This window comes from Neovison vison, chromosome 1 (genome assembly GCF_020171115.1).
Source record: "Neovison vison isolate M4711 chromosome 1, ASM_NN_V1, whole genome shotgun sequence".
Lineage (NCBI taxonomy): Eukaryota > Metazoa > Chordata > Mammalia > Carnivora > Mustelidae > Neogale > Neogale vison.
Window position 1 is genome coordinate 308,970,690 of NC_058091.1, and position 21,248 is coordinate 308,991,937.

Here is a 21,248-nt window from a genome sequence, read left to right on the forward strand (position 1 = left end):
GGAGCCCTCTGGGGCATCCATCCTCTCCGTGCCTCGTGGGCACAGGAGACGGCTGAGAGGAGTGAGGGCTGATGCGAGGGAGACCATCCATCATCGATCTTGGCAATCAGAAGCTGCAGGCGGGCTGGGGCGGTGCCCCCGCGAGCCCAGGATCGCTGGCGGCCAGCAGACCCCGGAACAGATGAAGAACGTGTTCCCTGGAGCCTTGGCTGGAAGCGCAGCCCTGAAGACACCTCAGCTGGCACTTCCTGTCCCCAGAGCTGTGACAATACCCTTCTGGGGCGGGAAGGCCCCCTCCCCCAGTGTGACTCTTTGAAACCAAAACAGAGGGCACCCAGGACCTGGGACAGAGGGGGCCCCAAAGGGAGCTCCCAAGGGCTTCGAGAACACTCAGCGGCAGAAGCGGGGCACCTGGAGAAGGCTCTGGTCCCTCTGGTCCCTCTGCTGGTCCCATCTGACCCAGGGCAGGGAGCAGCCAGGGATAATCATGAAGCCTGCGTACCTCTGTGCTCTCTGCCCCCTGCCCCCACGGAGCAGGCTGGCTCCCCGCCTGTCTGCTTGGACCTGTGGAAGGAGAAGCGCCCCCCCCCCGACCACACCAATGGCAGGTGCAGACAGGGAAAGGCAGTGGTGTGTGTTCTCTGAGCTCTGAGTGTCCCTGCCGGGAGGTCTGTCCAGCTGTGGGTTCTCTCCCTGGGGAATTACAGAGATGAAGAGCCCCGAGTCTTTGCCTCCTGTCTTCCTTTCTGCACCATATTCCCTCCCTTTTTTCTCACTCCTCGATTTCCCCGTTTTGCTAAGCTCCTGTGAGTGCCTTGACTGCAGACCCAAATCCTTCCTGCCTGTCCATCAGCAGATCTCAGGCCCAGTCCCCATCAGCCACATGACCCTGTCCTGCCTTGCCACTGGGACACTGGCCTTCTCCATCCACCAAGTTCAACTGGAGTGCCTTCCTCCTCGGTGGAGCAGGGCTCAGGAAGGTCCTGCCGGGCACCCAGGACAACCGGGCGCAGGAAATGATCCAGGCAGCATCAAGGTCAATTTCAAAGACCAGGGGCCGGGAAACGGCCTGCAAGCCGAGAATGGGTCTTTGTGTTTTTAAATAGTTGAATTTTAAAAATAAATAAATAAAAGTATTTCATGACATGTGAAATGATAGGAAATTCAACTTTCAGTGTCTATAAGTCAAGCCTGATTGGAACAGGGCCAAGCTTGTTCACTTCCCCATTGTGGGCGGAGCTGCTTTTGCCCTTCAGCATCAAGCCAGAGTAGCTGTGACAGACCATGACCCATGGAACCTAAAATAAGCACTAGCCCATGCTTACGAGAAAGGTTGTGGGCACAGACTCCGGGGCCAAATTGTCTAACTTCAAACCCTAGATCCACTGCTTACCTGCTGCATGACTGGGGAAAAGTTCTCACTCTGTATCTCCCTGAATTTCCATATCTCTCAAATGGGCACAATAGTCCTCATTTCAAAGTATCCCCATAAGGATTCAATGAATTGTGTGTGCCCAGCTCACAGAAATACCAAGGATGAGTGAACTTATTTCCAGTCTCCCCCTATTCTTAAACATCACCGTCCCATAGCAGAGTAACATATAGTTACATATAATTCTTCTTTTTTTAATGTATGTTTTTTAAAAGATTTTATTTATTTATTTGACAGACAGAGATCACAAGTAGGCAGAGAGGCAGGCAGAGAGAGAGGAAGGGAAGCAGGCTCCCTGCTGAGCAGAAAGCCCAATGCGGGGCTCGATCCCAGGACCCTGGGATCACAACCCATGCCGAAGGAAGAGGCTTTAACCCACTGAGCCACCCAGGTGCCCCCATATAGAAGAATTCTTAAACATTCCTTCTACTCAACACTCAAGGGCTCTTGAAACATAGCATTTCCTTCGCTTTTCCTCAGTGCTCCATATGCAAACAGATCCAGGAAGCCTTGGCTCAGACTTTTCAAATCCCAGAGGGGTTCTGACTTGTTACCTCAGAGTAAAAAAAGTCTGTCTTCCCCAGCAGGTGCACGGGGTGGCTTTGTCAGACAGACACCACCTCCTTATTCTCCAGCATTAAAAGATGCTGTTGGAAGCCCTGCGGATCTTGACTCTAAAGCAAGAGCAGGATGATGAAGCCTGGATGTCCCATGAGGACAAGGATGTTTTCCTTCCTTAACTGCGGGGGGCGGGTTGGTGCGTGGAGGAGTCTGGGAGAGCAGGCACGGGGACGGCGGGCTTCGAGGACATCCCCCACCTCCTGCTTCTTCCATGGGATTGAGGCATGGCTGGGCTCCTCACCGCTCTGCTGGAGACGCATTGGGCAGGTGGGCGTGGTCATGTGACTAATGCACCCCCCGCTAGCAAGGAGGTGACAGGCACCACCGCGGCTCGTGGGCGTTAAGGCATCAAGCCAGTGCCCCGCCGTGCCTTCCACCTTCCCGAGAACCATACAGATGGCAGCGACACTAAGTGATGGCCGAACAAAAAGATGGACAGAGCCTGGGTCCCCGAGTGACCATGTGGAGCAAAGCAGCCTGTCACCTTGGACCCTTCACGGAAGGGTTTTTCTTTGAGAGTCTACATAGGTCTTAAGTCACTGTCACAGCAGCTTAGCTTTTATTCTTACCAGACACAAAGCCTTGGGTTAGAAGTGAGGAGTCCACTTGCCTTGGGTTAGAAGTGAGGAGAGGATTGGGCAATCCCTGCCCCCAGCCCAGATCCCATACTCAGCTGCAGAACATGGTCTAGAACCGTCCTCGGACCTCGCAGCCCCGAGCTCTGCCACTTACTCAACATGGACTCGATGTTTACTTTTTTGGCAACAGGCCTGCGTCTCCTCAGGTCTCTGAAAGAATCCACCTGGCACTCAGCCCACAGAGCTCCCGGGGTTCTGAGTCTGTGGGTTCCCCATTGGACCCCAGTGTGGTTCTAATCAGGAGAGAGAAACCACATGTAAGAATCGGTCACTGTGACAGGACAGAGGTACGAGAAATTGGCTGATGAGAGGCAGAGAACGCTGGAGAGTAATCAAAGAGCAGATCTCACCAGGAGCAGCCCCTGCCCCTCAGGAGTGGGGTGGTGGGCTCATGGATGAGGTCCCTGGGGCTGGTGAATGGTCCCTGTGAAATGGTGGCCCCAGTGGCTGGCCCACTCCACGCCGTCCTCATGAGCCAGAAATGACAGCACCCGCCTCCCGTGGTTGCTGTGAGCGTCCTGGAGCCAGAAAACCCTCCGCACAGGTCCAGAGCTTACCAGGTGCTGCTGGGTCAATGCACTTGCATCTCGGGCAGGGGTTACCCCAACACAAGAGCCCCCGAGGCCCCACTGGACAGCGTTTGCCAGAGCACTCGGTTCCCGCTGTCCGACTTCTGGCCACGTCCTGTTCGCTCCGCTTCACGTTGGATCCGAGCAGGACGCTCGGATTTGGGTTTGGCAGGGGTGCGGGGGGGGGTGTGTGTGACCGAGTGGCCCCTGTGCCCAAAAGGAGCCATTCTCTATCCCAGATCTACGCTGGCTCCATCCAGTCGGGGGAGAGTTTGCGACCTCCTGCACTCTGGTGGGCGACACACCAGCCAGCCACGCTGCTCCTGGGAAGGACCCAGCTGGGAAAGCTGGAGGAGCTTTGGGGCATCAACGCCCACGTGGTCTCCTTTCCCTGTTGGCTCTTGTGACCTCACCGAGAGCCGGCACCAGGGCTACGGGGCGGATACAAGGCGGGAGGCAGGGGGACAGAAGTGTGAGGTCAGGGTATGGAGGCTGCCCTTGGCTTCTTAGCTGTGGTTCAGTCTCCAAGAAAATGGGGTTTTAATTACACTTCTCCTCCCTCCTCAGGGGGCTCCAGGGAGAATGTGCTTTGATAACCAGGGAGAACTAATTCTGCATGAGAGTTACAATCTTCCCTAGGGAGGGTCTGACCCCTTTCATTCTTTTTTTTTTTTTTTTTAATAATTTTATTTATTTATTTGAGAGACAGAATGAGGGGGAGAGAGAGAGCGTAAGAGTGGGGAGGGTCAGAGGGAAAACCTGACTCCCCGCTGAACAGGGACCCCGATCGGGACTCGATCCCTGGACTCCAGGATCATGACCCCAACGGAAGGCCGTCGTTTAACTAACCGAGCCACCCAGGCCCCCGGATGCCTTTCATTCTTTAGAGACCAAGACAAGGAGCCTCAGGCCTATGAGTGTTTCAAGGGCCTTTGGAAAGGTTTAAGACTGGAATAAAATTATAGAATTATAAATTATATATATTATGTATAATTATAAAAGAAAAATATAAAATATGGAAATAGCAATATGGAACTCAACAGTGATTACTTTATTCCTTCTTCATTGTGACATTGAGTATACATACAAATCTCCCTACATACGAAAACCATTTGTAAAGCGAGACTTTCTCATGTTACAGGAATTCCTAAGTAGGCCAAGGGACTGCCAGTAAGGAACAGCTAATTGTACGTTAAACGAGCGACTTTCGGCCAAATCATTTTCGGAACACAATCCTGGCCCTGCCCATCTCCCTCAGACCTCATCACGCCAGGTGACCGCCCATTCCAGAATCGTCTCTGCTTCCGTCTTCTGTTCTCATGCACCACGAATACCAATCAACAAAACCTGCTTTCTCTAAAGATGAAAAATGCAGAAGCCGACAAAGAGAGCTCGGTTGAAAACCAGACGATTCTGGTTGCAGGTGTGGGGACACTGGCTTTGGACGTGCATCTCTGCAGGACGGAGCGCTCCCAAGTCAGAAGGTCAAAGCTGCCATCACGTGCGCCTTGTGGCTTTTCCAATCCTGCTTTTCCCCCAACCCACTCACTCTCCTACGATGAAGGGAAGGCAGATAGTTTCCAAACCCACACCTCACCAATGCCAGGGATTTTTTTTTTTTTTTAATGCTCACTCTCCATCACTGTAAAGTCTGTTTTTTAAGTGACTTTAATTGGAATAATCTTTTTTGGCTCCCGAGGTGCTGAATCCAGATGAGGCCATCTGCCTCCTCTCTGCGTGTGTGCAGAGCCTGGTCCCAAACCCCCAACGATCCTATTGGGTCCCCAGGAACCCCACCCTTCTCCCTGCATTTTTGTGGGTCTCCCTCCGGAGTGCCTTTGTTCAAACACTCCAGTCACTTGAATGACTTATTTCGTCCAACAGGGTAATTAATGACGCTTGCAACAAGCTGGTAGTTATTAATTAAACCATTTGAGTGAGCCCCCCAAGGACACTTAACAGTCTGACTGAAAGCCAAACCTCCTATGGCTGTTTCAAAAAGAAACAAGTACGGGCTATGACGACAGTACGGGCTATGACGACAGTACGGGCTATGACGACAGTACGGGCTATGACGACGTACGGGCTATGACGACAGTACGGGCTATGACGACAGTACGGGCTATGACGACGTACGGACTATGAAGAAAGGCGGTTCAGCGATGGGACAGGAAGAGTCCAGACCAGCGAGGGAGTAGGAAAAGTGCTCTCTCTACTGAGACGAGGCCCGCTGGCCGCGTGGTCGGAATCTAGCTGCCGAGAGGCGAAGCGCTGGTTCTGGCACACAGCGTGCTTGCTTAATTAGGCGCTAGAACAAGCTGCTGGAAGCTCTCGGGCAAAAACAAGACAGAAAAGTGCCTCCCTTTGTATGCTTTGCTAGTTATAAAATTAGTTCATTTTCCACCTTCTGTCTGGGCACTTGGGAGCCCGCCGGTGGTTGTCAACACAGAGGGACAGCTTCTGGGGCTGAGGCTAAGCTGAGTGTGACCAGAGGAAGGCGCTCCCCTACCGTGGCGTGGGACAGGGACAGGGACAGAGCCCCCAGATCGCAGGCTGGGGTCAGTCTAACCGGCTCCCTTCGAAGCCCTTACTGGGACGGCCAGCAGGCCAGCATGAAGGGGCGAGGACTCCCGCTCTGCTGACGCAGGGGCCACCCTAAGGAATAGTCTGGAAACCCAGCTTGAATCTGACTGTTCTGATGTGTACTTACTCCCAGAAACAGAAGTTGCATTCTGGTCGTCTCGGGTTCAGCCTTCTGTGCCCGGTTCTCTATGTTTGAACGTCAGGGCGCTTGCGGGGCGCCCCATCAGACCAAAACCATTTTGAGGTGCTGGAAATTTTAAGGGAATGTGATTTCCAGTCCTAAAACGGTCATTCTGAAGACCTGCCTTTTGTGCGGCATCTCGGTGGCACCGTCGGTTAAGCATCTGGCTCTTGTTTCAACTCAGGACGTGACCTCATGGCCATGGGATCGAGCCCCGTGTCAGACTCTGACCTCAGCGTGGCGTCTGCTTGGACTCTCCTTCTCCCTCTCCCTCTGCTCCTTCCCCTGCTCACTCTCACATGCTCTTTTCTAATGAAATCTTAAAAAAAAAAAAAAAAATACCCACGTTTTAAGACAAAGGTCAAACACAGAGCCCGTTCACCCACAGGGTGGGTATGTCAGTAGCTCGGTCCATACACCCCTGCACAGATACACGCCCAGCCTCCCCCACGGGCAATGTCCAGCGCCGGAGGGACGCATCGTGACAGCCGATGAACCCCAGAGCCTGCCTGGGAGCTCACTCCCCGTGCTGTGCGCTCTGCGGGCGTGGACACGGCATCAGGACGTGCGTCCATCACGGGATCACACACAGCATTTCCGCGGCCCCAACAGCCCCCCGGGCTCCGCCTCGGCATCACCCCCCCCCCACACCCTGGCCGCCGTCTTTGTACGGTCTCCATAGTTTACCTTGTCCAGGGCGCCGTGCGGCTGGAATCGTCTCTCAGACGGGCTTCTGGCGCCGGATAACGCGCACTTCCACTCCCCGCGCGTCTTCTCCCCGCCTGTCAGCTCCTTGCCTTCCGAGCCGATGACAGCCCGGTGTCCGGACGCACCCGAGCTTGGGCCCTCACTTGCTTCTTTGCCTTTCATTCCCTTAACACCTTGTGATTTTCTGGGAGAGTGAAAAGGTGTCCCGACTCCCATTTGTTAGTTCAGACATCCACGTTAGCAAGTTTATTCCTGATCGTCTTTATCTAGTCTCTGTCTCGTTAAACTCCATCAGATTTACCTTCTTGACATAAGCCAGTGTGACTGGTCATGAAGTTCTTGTGGTAGATGTCGATGGCCTCCGGGGATGACAGGACATGGGGCGCTCTGTCCCTCCCCACCACCTCACTGAACGAAAGCGTGTCTCACCCCACATTCTACCAAATGGACAGATACTTGTTAGCAAGCAGGCCCCAAAGTCATCAGGTCCTCGGTCCCCTGGATGGACACGTTGCGTGATACGTTCTCTCCAGGGCCGACTCAGTGACATCGATGGCTGGCCTTCCGGCTGGGCCAGGCACAGGGTCCCCTGGGAAAGAGCCAGGACGAGGCAGGGCTCCTGGCTCTCAGGTGGCGATTACACAGGAGGGGACTCTCTCCTCCCTGAAGCAAACTCTCTCTCATAACTTCAGGTTCTCACAAGTCTTTGAACACGGATAACTTTTATTTGCAGGGTGGCCAGTCTACAGAGAGCCCACAAGCCAAGCCATTTTTAAGTTCTCCAAAAAATGATCTAAGGTGTATTAATCGCCATTTTGAAGACTTAATATAAAGATAGCAAATAAAGGAAGTGGGATGCTCACGTCTGTTCTGTGGACCACGTGCCGGTCTGACCTGTCTGCTCTGGGGGCACCTGGGTGGCTGAGTCAGCTGAGCGTCCGACTCTTGACTTTGGCAGAGGTCATGATCTCAAGGTTGTGAGGTCGAGCATGTCAGGCTCTGCACTGAGCAGGGAGCCTGCGTGAGATTCTCTCTCTTCCTCCCCCTCTGGCCTTCCCCCTGCTCGCTCTCTCTCTCAAATAAATAAATAAAATCTTAAATAAATAAATAAATAAATACATAGTCCACTTTCTTTCCTGGGGCCATGATGCTCCTCCAGCTAGCTGGTGCTCCCCAGGCCCATCCCTCCCAGAACAGATCCAGCTTCAGCAGAAGACGCTCTGCCTAGGGGGTCTTGGGGTGGTCGTCTGGGAAGCAAACATCAGCGTTTCTGCTCATAGGGGGTCCCCAGTGCAGAAAAAGAACGGCCAGTCTTACACTGCCCACCCCCACTCTGTAGCATCCAAGTAGATGGTTTTACTCAAAAAGACTGTTTTCCTGCTCTTAATCCTTTCCAGGGTCTTCCAGGAAACATGGCAAAGAGCAGACCCCAGGACACACGAACCATACTGAGCTCCCGCTATGAGAAAAACTCAGAGCACACCCACGTGCTGTAAGACAAGCTGTATTTGGTGCCGAGGTTTTAAAAAAGCACTATTTGACATTAAAAAGTGTTCTTCTCTGTAATAATGGCCTCTGTCTTCTAAGGGTTCTTCTAGAGGCTTTCTAAACTTTCCTCTTCAGAATGAAGAAATCTGCAAGTCCTATCATGCCATTCTTTCTAGATTCTCTAGAATGGAAACAGATGAAGGCCCTTTTAGTCATTTCTTACAGCAAAACAATGCAATTTTTATGAAATGCAACGTAATTTAAAGGTTTTACCTAGAAAAATTGATGATTTTCAATCTTTAATTATTAATTCTTACCTCCAAAAAATCAAGCATTCTGTTTTCTTGTACAAAAACGGGCATTTATTTCTAGGTGAAAAAATCAGGACATATTTATAGGTTCTTCCTCACTGACCACTCAAATTTTAGTCACTACTGAAACAAAAGTATCCTTCTATTGGGAAATTTGGTCCAGCGAAACTCAAAGGACTGTCTTAAGTCTCTGAAACTTTGGCGTTGCCAACAGCACGTCTCTCGATTTTTCTTTTTTTATCTGCAGATACTTCTACTTCCTGAGAGATGGTGAGCATTAGTCTATTCTACTGCCAACATCCGCGGATGTAAAAATACTGAACAATATTCATCCTCTAGGTCGGCGGGGAAAACGCGAGCCCTCTCGAGGGCTCATCCTTTCAAGGTAAAAGGATCAGTCGAGGTTCTAACCCGTATTTTGCCATAAACAGCAACCACCTGTCACAGCCCCAGGGAAATCACAGGTGTCCACCAGTCTCCCGCTGTGGCCGCTTAGAGGGGAAGAACAGAATGCTGGAGAAGTCTGCCTGGCCCCCGACCCCTCGCTGTCCCGGGCAGGAGGACTTCCCGCCGCGGCGGGCCCTACAGCTCTCCTCGGGCTGCGGGGGACGGGGGCTTGCAGTGCCGACGGCCCATGGACGCCCAGCGTGAATAGATTTGCCCAGTTAAGGAAGAGCCATTGACCAGGAGCAGGGGACATCGGGCAGCAGGGCCAAGGGGGCGGGGTGTTCCGAAAGCACACGTGCGGAGCCTGAAGTGTGTTTGGGGGGCAGGGGGCTCAGCTGGCTTGAACCCCCCAGACCCGTGCGGTTGGGGTGCAGGGAGCCGGGGACCCGCGGAGTGCTAGGCAGAGGAGTGAGACCGCAGGGGGGCAGGCGTCGGACCCTGTGGGACCTCTGTGCGTCCGGTGTCCGTCCACCCCCAGAGGAGCAGAAGGGCGCGCAGGAGCCCACACCGCGCGAACACTCAGGGAACAAAGGTGTGAAGTCGCACCCTCCACCTGCGGGGCTGTTGAGATGTGCCTTCGAGCTTACTCTTTAACAGGCTGCACACAGTGGACTTAAGAATCAAGATCAATTCCAGATAAATTTTCTCAAAGACGGGATAAAAAGAACCAGACTCCTGTCCGACACTGCCCTGCAACACTCGTGAAGAAACGCTGCCTCCTGCCGCGCAGCTTTCTTTAGCACAGCTTGGGGACATCTTGGGGACACCTGGGGTGCAGTGTGTGTGGCTCTCCCTCCCCACCAAGGCTGGATTACTTGCAGCAAAGCCATCTGGGAGGAAAGAAAGGACCTTCTCCAGTGGTCCACGCACAGGAACGCCAGGGCGGGCTCGTACTTACAGAGTGTCCTTTAAAGTGGCGAGATAGGTTTCCGTGTCCCCTTGGAGGATGTCTGAGTCCAACTTGGACAAGTAACGGTAGACGTAGGAGAATGTCTCAAACGGGATGCGCGCCGGCCCGCCCTCGGGATCAGCGGTGAGGATCTCACACAGGTGCTTCATCGAACTGTTCAACGACTGGAAAGACCACAAACCGGGGACAGTTACCACCTAGAGTCACCACAGTGAGAGCGTAAGACACCAGCAGAATCAGCCCTTGGGTATGTTTCACGGAAATTCTCCAGCAGGTACGCTCTCAATCAACATGAACTAGGTTCACGTACACTTGCCGTAAGCGAAGAAATTGAACTTTTCATCAAGATGCCTGTGGCCTGAAAATAATTTTAATCCACAGATTTTATTTTATGTTAAAATGGGAATGAGGAAGCATCCGTCTCCTTAACGATGAGCCCGGAGCCAGCCCAGAAGCCTGCAGCCCCTTCAGTGCTGGGACGTACCTGGGGCCACGGTGAGGGGCCAGGGCGGGTAGGCTCTAGGACAGATGGCCCGTGAGCCGTCCTGATGCCCACCTGCGATCAGGCTCCGTGCAGCCTCCACACGGGGCTGGCCCTAATCTGGGCCGGGTCTTGGTTCCCAAAAGTACTTGCTCCCTGGCCCCTTCCCTGTCGGGGTCAGTCACCCCACCACCCGGGCTGACACCTTGACCTTCAGCCCGAAAGCTGGTCCCTGGAGAAGCCATCCCACTCCCACAAGGCACAGGCTCAGAGAGCGGGGAGCCTCCCTCCAGGCCAGGAGGGCACGTGGACTGTGTCCAGTCCCTAGAGATCTCACAAGAGCCTGCGGGCCAGCCAGGCAGACGCATTCACATCTCATTCAGGGGCTCCCGGTGCAAGTCAGGGCCCTCTGCCCCTGCAGAGAGCAGGCTGTGGAGATTTAGGGGGCGGCCCTTAGAGGAAGGAGTGAAGAAAACACAGGTGGGACAGGCACAGAGGAGAGCGTCCCCCGTGGGGAGAGTCACGCGCAGACCTGCTTGACCGTGACTGTTGGGAGGGGAATGAACCCGACAACCTTAGGGACGTGCAAATGACTGGAACCAGAGTTCCTATCCCGACGTGCCTGCGGGACGGGAGTCCGGGTGCTGCTTAGTTGGGTCATCTAGGGCTCCGGTCGGGCTGGTGGACAGGGTTTGGGCCGCCTCCAGAGGCTTGACTGCAGACGGACCTGCTCTCACCCTCACCAAATTTGCTGGCAGATGCCGGACACATGGCAGGGGCTTCCCCAGGAAGTCCACCGGCCCGGGCAGCCCCACTCCTAGTCCCCAACACCCCACGCAGGGCAGGACACGGAGGGACGGAGGGACGGCGGGCTCTGACTCTGGGGGGTCGGGCCGCCTGCCTGTTGTGTTCACGGCCAAATCCTCCGCTCTCCGGAGGGGAGCCGGCACAAAGCAGCCCTCAGCAAATATTTGGGGAGGAAAGAAGGAAAAGGGGGGGGAGGAAGGAAGGAAATGGACAACTCTGAAATGCAAGCAGGGGTTCCAGTCTTTGCAGGGACCTTACGCTCGGTTCATCTGACCAGAGACTGTGAAGAAAAATTGAAGAGCTCGGAGGACGCGTCTGCCACCAGCCACGCAGAGGCCGCAGAGGCCGGGGATGAAGGAGGCAGAAACGGTGGCTGTTGTGTTGACAGATCGACCAGATTCCAACGAAACAGAAATCCCGCGCGGAGAAGGGAGCAGGCAGCGAGCCCCTGTAAGTTCCCCCTCCTGCACTTTGCTTCTCTGTCTCCTCCTTTTTTTGAAGGTTTTTTGTTTTGTTTTGTTTTGTTTTGTTTTAAGCATAAAGATCTGGGTGCCTGAGTGACTCGGTCAGTTCAGCATCCGACTCTTGATTTTGGCTCAGGTTCTGATCTCAGGGTCGGGAGATGGAGCCCCGCATTGGGTTCCACACTCAGTGAAAAGTCGGCTTGAGACTCTCTCCCCCTCCGCGCCCCCTCCCCGCCCCTCTAAAACACAACCACAGCATAAAGATGAACGCTAAGTTGCCATGTTACTCCAAGACTGCCACCTGGTCACCTCCAAGTCACAGCTTCGTGCCGGTGTACCTCCAAGCTACCCCAGCCAACGTGGGGACACAGTGGCTTCTCCCCATTCCGGCCTGGCCGCCCCAGGGCTGTCTGCACTAGGAGTAGTAGGGGCAGGTCAGGGCAGAGCTGACACCCCCACTTCTGACACCTCCCTGCTCACCCTTCCCCCAGCCCTACCCCCAAACGCAGACATGGTCAGTGAACCAGAGAAGACCCCGGGCAGCCTGGCTGCAGACCCCACAGCCCAGAGCAGATATGACTGTCGAGGTGGCCCAGCTAGGGGACAGGCTAGGACCACACACCGGCCAGCGAGGATGATAAACAGTAGAGGAAAGGAGGGGCATGGATGGTGCTTTCCTGTCCCTTCCCCAGCGTTCAGTCCAGAAGGTGACCGAATGTCTCCACCTAGTGTCCCACACGACACATGGACAAGAAACCCTGTCTCTTGCTCTGGCTTGGTCTTAAACCCAGCACTTACTTTCACGATTGGGGAAGTAAATATTACAAAGACGGATCCCCAAAATATGAAATATCCTTTCTCACCACTGCTAAAATCTAAATTTCACAGCTAAGTTTAAAGGCACAAACCATAAACGTTCGTTCTAATCTTAGCTACTCATTTCACAGTATTAAAAATCTTGCTTTCGCAGAGCTCCCGATGAACAAAGCGCTGCGACATTATCTTCCGTGGGCACATCTGTCTCTGTCCTCCCCACCCCAACACCCCACTCCCCCGGTTAACGTGTGAGCCCCGCTTTGCCGCAGGACAGTCCCTGGCAAACCAGCCCAGGGTGCCGGTCCTCTCTGCCGCTGACGCAAACCGCGCCTTCCGGCACTTGCGTGACTCCCTACGCAGCAATGAGCCAGCACCTGGCTTTCCTGAGGCTTCAGTGGCTCTCACGGGGGCCACTAATGGAACCAGTAAAAGGTGGTCTGTTCTCGGAGTGGCTATTACACAGCGGAGGCAATGAACGACCTACTGCTGTCTGCAATGATGCAGAGGGAGACGGAAATCTAACTGGGAGTGAGTACAAATTCCAGAAGATTATGAACCACAGACTTCTCTTTGCATGAAATTAAAACCCATGAAAATTAAATACTGTATTTCTTGGGGTACGTATGCGGCCCACGGGAAGCAGGAGATTTGGGAAGGCGGTTGCTTCAGGCCGGGGAGACGGCGGGGGGGTGGGGGGTGGGACAGAGGAAGAGCACTCAGTCATGACCTTGGGTCCGTGATCATGTGGTGTCCACTGGGGTTTCCTATACCAAGTGACTTCTAAAAACTAAAATGGGAGCTGAGTATGCACCAGGAAGCAAGGACTGTGAATTTTCCAGCTATGTTCTCTGTGGTCCAAAGACAGGAGGGAGGGGGTGAAAACAGCACCGGCTCTGCAGCTAAGGGGGCCACCTCTGAAACCCCTTCTTTGCAAGGGGAAAGCAGTAACACTTCCTTCCCTACATCCCGGTGTCTCTCACAGAGACTCGGACACCGGAGCTGAAGAGAGAGCTTCCAGATTCCCAAAGAAGTCCTGCCAAACAATTTAACAAGATGGGACACAATAGATATTGGTGAGGACGTGGAGAAAGGGGAGCCTCTTACACTGTTGGTGGGAATGCAAACTGCGGCAGCCGCTCTGGAGAACAGGATGGAGGGTCCTCAAAAAGTTGAAAATAGAGCTACCTTATGACCCAGCAATCACACTACTGGGTATTGACCCCAAAGATACAGATGTCGTGAAAAGAAGGGGCACCTGCACCCCAATGTTCATAGCAGCAATGGCCACAACAGGATCTCCTTCAGCAGATGAATGGAGAGAGATGTGGTCCACGCACACAATGGAGCAGCGCTCGGCCGTCAGAAAGGTGAACCCCCAGCACTTGCCCTGACATGGACGGGACTGGAGGGAAGACACTGAGAGAAGGGAGTCCAGCAGAGAAAGACAATCATCACATGGCGCCACTCATCTGTGGAACATAAGGAATAGCGCGGAGGACCACGGGGGAAGGGAGGTAAATCTGAAGGGGGAGAAATCAGAGAGGGAGAGGAACCATGAGAGACTGTGGACCCCAGGAAATGAACTGAGGGTCTCAGAGGGAAGGGGGAGTGGGGAGGGGGTAACAGGGTGATGGGCATGAAGTAGGGCACGTGATCTGATGAGCACTGGGTGTTATCCGTAACTCATGGATCACTGAACACGTCAAAAACTAAAGATGTGCTACACTGTGGCGAACTGAACATCAAAAAGAAGGAGGGGGAGGAGGAGGAGGAAGAGGAGAAGTTCTGTCAAACCTTCACACTCCAGCCCTTCCCTCCCCACCCCTCCTTGGTTCAGAGACTCCTCACCTTGGGAACTGGAAGGTTATCTCTGTCTTCATTCCCAAGGGTCAGCCTTCAACATCGTCAAAGCTGCACTATATATGTTAGCTACCAATCATATATTTTAACTCAAATATAAAACAATGTTACACCTCTTCCCATAGATGAGGAAAACAGAGTATCTGTTTCCCAAATGCTGTGTAGTTCAATAAAAAGTCAACAATGCGTTCTCTTCTAACACCTAAATGCATTGTCATAGTATCTCTGTATTTTATCCACTGTTGACAATTTTATTTATTTATTTACTTATTTATTTATTTTTTAAAGATTTTATTTATTTATTTGACAGGCAGAGATCACAAATAGGCAGAGAGGCAGGCAGAGAGAGAGAGAGAGGAGGAAGCAGGCTCCCTGCTGAGCAGAGAGCCTGATGCGGGGCTCCATCCCAGAACCCTGAGATCATGACCTGAGCCGAAAGCATAGGCTTTAACCCACTGAGCCACCCAGGCGCCCCCACTGTTAACAATTTTAAAATTGAAGCATTCCTAAGTATTCAACTTCTGCAAATTAAAATAACTATAAGCCTATGGGGCACCTGGGTGGCTCAACTGGTTAAGCACCTGCCTTTGGCTCAGGTCACAATCCCAGGGTCATGATCAAGCCCTGTGTTGGGCTCCTTGCTCAGCATCGAGTCTGCTTCTCCTTCTGCAGCTTTCTTGCTCTCTCTCTATCCCAAACAAACAAATAAATAAATAAATTTTAAAGATTTTATTTATTCCTTTGATAGAGACTGCACAAGCAGGAGAGGCAGAGGCAGAGGGAGAAGCAGACTCCCTGCTGAGCTAGGATACGCCCCAGCCCCCTCAATGCAGAGCTCCATCCCAGGACCCTGAGATCATGACCTGGACCAAAGGTAGACACTTAACCATCTGAGCCACCCAAGTGCCCCATAAATAAAATCTTAAAAAAAAAAAAAAAAGGAAGCCTAGAAATACAAGAGACACCTGAAAAAGAATTGCTTCTCCCTGACAAAGTTACTAAAGTAATGAAAGTGTTTCCTTCGGTTACTGAAACACCCACAGTACTTTTTTTTTTTTTTAGTAAGATCTTATTTATTAATTTGACAGAGACAGAGAGATCACAAGTGGGCAGAGAGGCAGGCAGAGAGTTGGAGGGCGAAGCAGGCGCCCCACTGAGCAGAGAGCCTGATGCAGGGCTGGATCCCAGGACCCTGAGATTGTGACCTGAGCCAAAGGCAGGGGCTTTAACCCACTGAGCCACCCAGGAGCCCCCACCTACAGTACTTTTAAGCCAGGCCATGATCACACAGAATCACTCAGAACGCGACTGGAAGGTACGTACCCCGCCAAGCATGCTGCATCCAAGCGCTAAAAATTTTATCCACTCGATCTTGTCTTCGCAAGGATCCAGCTGCAACAGCGCTCTGAAGTTCTCTACCGGCAGGCACAGATTCTTCCATTTCTCCTCGAGATCCGCTAGTTCCACATACTGCTTGTGGCTGCACTGCAGCGAAAACACAGGGATGACAACAGTCGCAAGTTTTTCAGTCTACAAACATATTTTTTTTAAGTTTTAGAAACCTGGAAAATAATATAATGCTTATGAATAGCTCAACATACCCCAGTGCCCAACCGCACGCAGGGAAAAGACAGACTCTAGATTCACAACATAGTCAGCCCCGGGAAAGCAGGGCGGGAAGGTGTGCGGCGGGAGGGGCGCAGGGCAGGGAGGCAGCAGCAAGCCGACATTGGCCTGTTTTACTTCTCAAAAGAAAAAAGCAAATAGGGCCTGATGTTATGGCTGAGTGAACCGGGCCCACAGATTGGATATAGGATTCTGGGCTGTCTGTGCGAAACACCTCACAACAAAAAAGAAGCATCAATAAATAAAAACATTTAAAATCCAATCTGCTGAAAGTGCTCATAGATAAGTGGAAGAAATCTTAAAAATGAAAATAAATTCACTTCTTCCATTATTTTAAACAACCTGTGAAAATTGGTCACGATAGCGATCTGCTAATAGCATCCTATGTGAAAAGCTTGGAGCAATTTTAGTGTGTGTTTTTTTTCCCCAAGCTACCCCTTCCGATAGTTATTCGTTTTCCCTTTATAGAAAACTGGAATAATCCATTCTCAGAAGTCAATGCATCACACACACGGTCCGTCGAAATGTATGATGGGGACAAACCACTTTAAAACTCACCAACCCAGTCACTGGGAAGGTCAAGTCCCGCGCCCCCCCCCTCCCCCGAGGTGATCCAGTCCCTATTTACTTGCTTCTCCACAAGCAAGGTGGAGGAGGCAGGGGAGGGCGGCCCGGCTCTACCAGACGCCAAAGAGCAGTCTGTCGTTCACAAGGTGACGGCAGATGGTTTCGTTAGCGCGTACCCAATGTTTGTAAGCCTATTTCCAGAATCGACTCGCAGCCCCCATTTTGGGAGTCGGATTTCCAGACTTTCAGTGGGGCAGCCTCTAGGGTTTTAACTGGGTATTTAAAAGAAATGACATGTCACTTGCTGACAATCTAATCACGAATAGGTCTTTTGGGTTCTTCAAACTAGAGAGAGGCACTGAAGCAGCAGATTCCTCCAGCAGGTGTGCCCCCGGGGAGAGAGGCCTTGCCAAGGGGAGCTGGCACGCCTGTCCCCCGTCCCTGCAGCGGCCGCGCTTTATCTGGTGAAGCGGACGGAGAGCAGAGACACTCCCCTCCTACCTGCTTGTGCAAAACTTTCAGGAGGCCTTGAGTCAGGCCCGTGTCTGTTTTCTGAGTGGCCACGGGCATCTCAATTCTGTCCTTGACAGGAAGCGGATCTCCTCTGGACAAAGCTGAAAAATACCTAAGAGCAACAGACATGTCTGAGGGCACGTCAGTACCCAGAAAGCAGGGGAGGTCGCGTGGTTTCCCGAAGCAGCTGTGAGCGTGGCAGTGCCCGGAGCTACGAGCGGGACTCCAGGGACACCGGAGTCCGAAGGCCAGGCTGCGACTCTGGCTCCTCCGCTCAGCTCTCCAACTTAACTCTCTCTGCGTGCCTCAGTTTCTCTGTCTGCAAAGCCAACAATGGTGGCCCCTGTCATAGGGTTCCGAGGAGCAGTGAGCTCAAGCTGCTATGGTGGGGGGTGGGAGGGAGAGGGGCTCCCGAAACACAGGCTATTCTTATCAAGCCCGTGCTAGGAGTGGTCCTGGAAGGCTGGGAAAGGAGACAGGAGACTCAGGATGGCAATGACCCAAGGGCAAGGTCATGGTCTAGTCATTCTACTTTGACAATTAGTATTTGGTCTTCCCTGCTATTGGCCTTGCTGCTTTCCAAGGGGGATGACTTCAACCATCTCTGTTTAACCCTATGGGGCCCGGGGGAAGGGAAGTCATCTGTCTGCCCTGCGGGGGACCAACTGCCCACTCCACAACATCAGATGCCACCCCTCCCCCACGCTTCACTTTTCCTGCCTGGTATTCTTTTTAGTAATTTTATTTAGTATTTTTTCCCCTTAATTGTTCCTTTCTGGGATACAGATATTGGTGCTGATGTTGGGGCTGGAGGTGGGCATGGAAAGAGTACCAGGCAACAAGTCAGGAGGGGGCACACAGCAGCTTCTGGTGGGTGGGGACGGGGAGAGGGCGCCAGGCGTGCCGGACGGGGCCGGCTGCTGCAGCCGCATCATAGGCCACTCTAATGACTAACACAACCCCAGGGCCACAGGCCATAGTGTAAGAGACATGAATAATTAGAAACATCTCTGGTTATGTAACACAGGTAGCTGTTGATAGATATTTGAGAGGCAAAAAGAAATGTTACACCTCATCGCCTTTTCTCTCTCCATCCATATTTTGTTGACTTAACAGGTTGAGGGAAAGTCAGAACAAAGGCAGCAGTGTAGGAGATGGGGAACAGGAAGATCTGAGGTGACAGGGGCAGGGAGGGCGGATGGGGGCTTCGTGTTACCATATTGTTCCTAATTAGGGTTTTCACCTCTTCCGGGGACTTTATTCCTCCTCCTCACCGATCAAACCACAGCGTCTAAAGCAGTGGTTCCCAATAATTCTCTCACCCCCTCCGCAGGAAGGCACTGGCAATTTCTGGAGACATTTTTGGTTGTCACAGTGCTACTGGCCTCTTGTGGGACAGGTCAGGATGCTAACAGTCCTATTATGCCCAGACACCGCCATCATCCCCCCCACACACGCCCTCCCCACCAAGCAATTATCTTGTCCAAAGTATAAACAGTGTCAAGGCTGAGGAAGCCTGCATTAGGGGTGAGCCCCCCCCCCGCCCGCCACCCTGTCCCATGCTAATTCCCTGGGGCCCATGGGAGCAAGAAGCAGCCTTTACACTGGACCAGTTTTCACTCCAGTCACACTGCAGGAGGCACCTGGGACAGAACACAGTACATCCTAGCTGGGGTGGTGGCAGCAGACAACGGGGGAGGGGGGTGGGGGGTGCAGACGCAAAGAGGTTAACCCGCATGCCTCCTGGAGTTTCCGGCAGCAGGCACCTTCCTGTGATTCCTTCCTGTGTTCTCTGCTTTGTTTTGAGGATTTTTTTGTTTTCTGTTTTTTTCTTCTTGTCACCGCCCCTTCATTGGGATGTTCTTCCAGAAATGCCCTTGCCTTGTCTCAAAGACCAATTCACCCTCTTCTGAGCCACATTCCTCTCTAAAAGATTCTCTTTTGTGGCATCTGAGTCCATGTCACACACACCGCATAGTGAACAATGCTTTTCTCCTAAACTCCAAAATTGCTCTTGAGAGAAATTCGGTGCTCGGAGAAATTCAGTGCATGGAACATCCAGAAAGCTCTCAATTAAGCCTTTTAATTTAAAGTGAAACTTAAGTTAAAATAACTTATGTCCCAAGAGGGGAAAAAAAATGATTCAATCTTAGAATGTCCCGTCAACTACCAACTGTCATGTGACCCATCTTTACTGACTCTTGGATGGTGGTTAAAACCGGAGCCCATCATTTTTTGGGCAAGAACCTTGAGAGAATCAGAAGCAACTGACAGAAGTGTTTGTCGTAAGACAACACTGGATTGATGAGTAGCCTTATGTGGGGGGCTCAAGAAGGGCCCCAAAGACATCCAGGCCCTAATCCTGAAGACTGTGGACCTTATTTTGCACAGTGACAGGGACTTTGTAGATGGGAGAGAGGATTTGGAGATGCGAAAATGATCCTGAATTATTTTGATGAGTCCTAAGTGCACTCCTCAGTATCCTTGGACGAGGGAGGCAGAGAGAGAGACTTGAAGATGCCACGCCACTAGCCTTAAAGATGGAGGAAGGGGCCAGGACCCAAAGAATACAAGGGATGCTGCTCTGGAAGCTGGAAAAGGCAAGCAAGGGCCTGGATTCGCCCTAGAGCCTCCGTAGAGAAGCCCTGACAACTCGACTTTAGCCAAAGTCGGGTGAAACTGATTTTGGACTTTGGGCCTCGGGAGCCGGGAGCCATAAAGAGAATGTGCGCCTGTTGTTTTAATCCTTTAGTTTCTATGGTTGTTAGAGTCGCCACAGGAAACCAAAGGAGAAGCAGGCTGCCCGCTGAGCACAGAGCCCAGTGCGGTGGGGGTGCGGGGGTGCCTGGTGCGGGGATGCGGGGCTCCATTCCCAGACCCAGGGATCATGACCTGAGCTGAAGGCAGGTGCTTCACCAACCACCCACGCGCCCCAAAACATTTAATTTTATACTGGTTCATGAGATCCTGAAATTGAGTTTCTAAGTCCGTCTACTCAAAAGGGGCAAAGGGCTCTCCTTTCAAAACTAAATGGGTTTATTTTAAGGGTTCTAAGGTCTGTTGACTTTGTAACCTTAAAATTATGAATGTCTGTTCCTGAAAATAGTTTGGATGTTTGTTACAAGAAACAGTGAAGCCTCCTTCGCCTTCTTAAGCTGGGCGACGTTTAACCTTACAGCGGTCTCGGGATAATTATCCCGAGGTGACCTCGGTCGTCTTGGTTCTAGCAAACTCAACCAGGCACCGAACCCCGGGAGGGTTTTCTGGGGTGAGGAACTTAGCCTTACACGAGTCCTTCTTATAAAAATCATTTTAGAAATAAAGCCAAGGGACTGGAGTGGGTTGATTCTGTCACACAAGGCAGACACTTTCCACCCCACGCAGTTGCTGTCAGGCGTCAGAGTAAGCACCGCTCCCGGGCCACGGGGCTGTGGTCATTCCGGGATAGGGCAGCCGACGCGGTGCTTGCTAGACGGGTGCTCAGGGGCGGACGCCAGCGGAGCGCGGAGCAGCGCTGCAGGGGGAGGCCGGCGGCCCCCGAGGCGCTTACCCCGCGGACCACTGCAGCACGTCGGCGGGCTGGGTGCGGATCGCGGCCTTCGTGAACTGCTTCAGGATGTCCGGCAGCTCCGGGGGAATGTGGATCTGCTGCGCGCAGAACATGGTGTCGGGAAGCGGCATCGCTCTCCGCAGACCGGGACCAGGCTGGGAAGAATCAGGGTGTGCTGCGTGGAGGGGGAGGACGGGCCCGTGAGCCTCCGGGCGCGGGCGCTCGGGGACGGGGCCGCCCTGCCTCCCCCGGATTTGGAGCCCCGAGGGGGGACCCGGGTTTGTGGCGGGGCCCGGCCCCCGGGCTTGGCGGCGGGCCAAGAGGCCGGCTTCGCGCGGTCCGGGCGGCCGGCCGGGGCTCTCACCCGCTCCTCCTCGAGCTCCTCGGAAAGTGAGGGCCAACTGCCCCTGCAAGCCACAGCCCGGAAGCAACCGCGGCAGCGATTGTTGCACAGACGTATCCAGGCAACCGGGACGCCTGAGGGCTCCGCCCCTTGGCTCCGCGCAGGCGCACCTGCCTCGGGCCGAGGCCCGGCAACCGCCGGCACCTGCCTGGGAGGCAATGCGCTTGCGCAGCGTGGCTCCCGCCCTCCGCCCCCCGCCTTTTTCCGCCCCCCCCCCCCCGCCACTACCTGGTAGTAAAGGGCTGCAGGAGCTGAACGTTTCACTTAGAAAAG

The 21,248-nt window shown here is 53.1% G+C and overlaps 1 protein-coding gene across 2 annotated transcripts; it reads right to left on the bottom strand.

The window, feature by feature from the left end:
• Window positions 1-8,220: 8,220 nt before the first annotated feature.
• Window positions 8,221-21,004, bottom strand: ROPN1L (rhophilin associated tail protein 1 like). Of its 2 annotated transcripts, none has more exons than XM_044241771.1 (6): window positions 20,937-21,004; window positions 20,573-20,727; window positions 17,011-17,134; window positions 15,640-15,801; window positions 9,877-10,052; window positions 8,221-8,401 (listed from the first exon to the last, which is right to left on the bottom strand). In XM_044241771.1, exons 2-6 carry the CDS (start codon window positions 20,701-20,703, stop codon window positions 8,338-8,340), a joined length of 657 nt encoding a protein of 218 aa, XP_044097706.1. In that variant the 5' UTR covers window positions 20,704-20,727; window positions 20,937-21,004; the 3' UTR covers window positions 8,221-8,337. The 2 variants fall into 2 exon arrangements, with proteins under 2 accessions (XP_044097706.1, XP_044097698.1); XM_044241763.1 differs by having other exon boundaries at window positions 20,573-20,747; window positions 20,937-20,995.
• Between the last annotated feature and the right edge of the window lie 244 nt (window positions 21,005-21,248).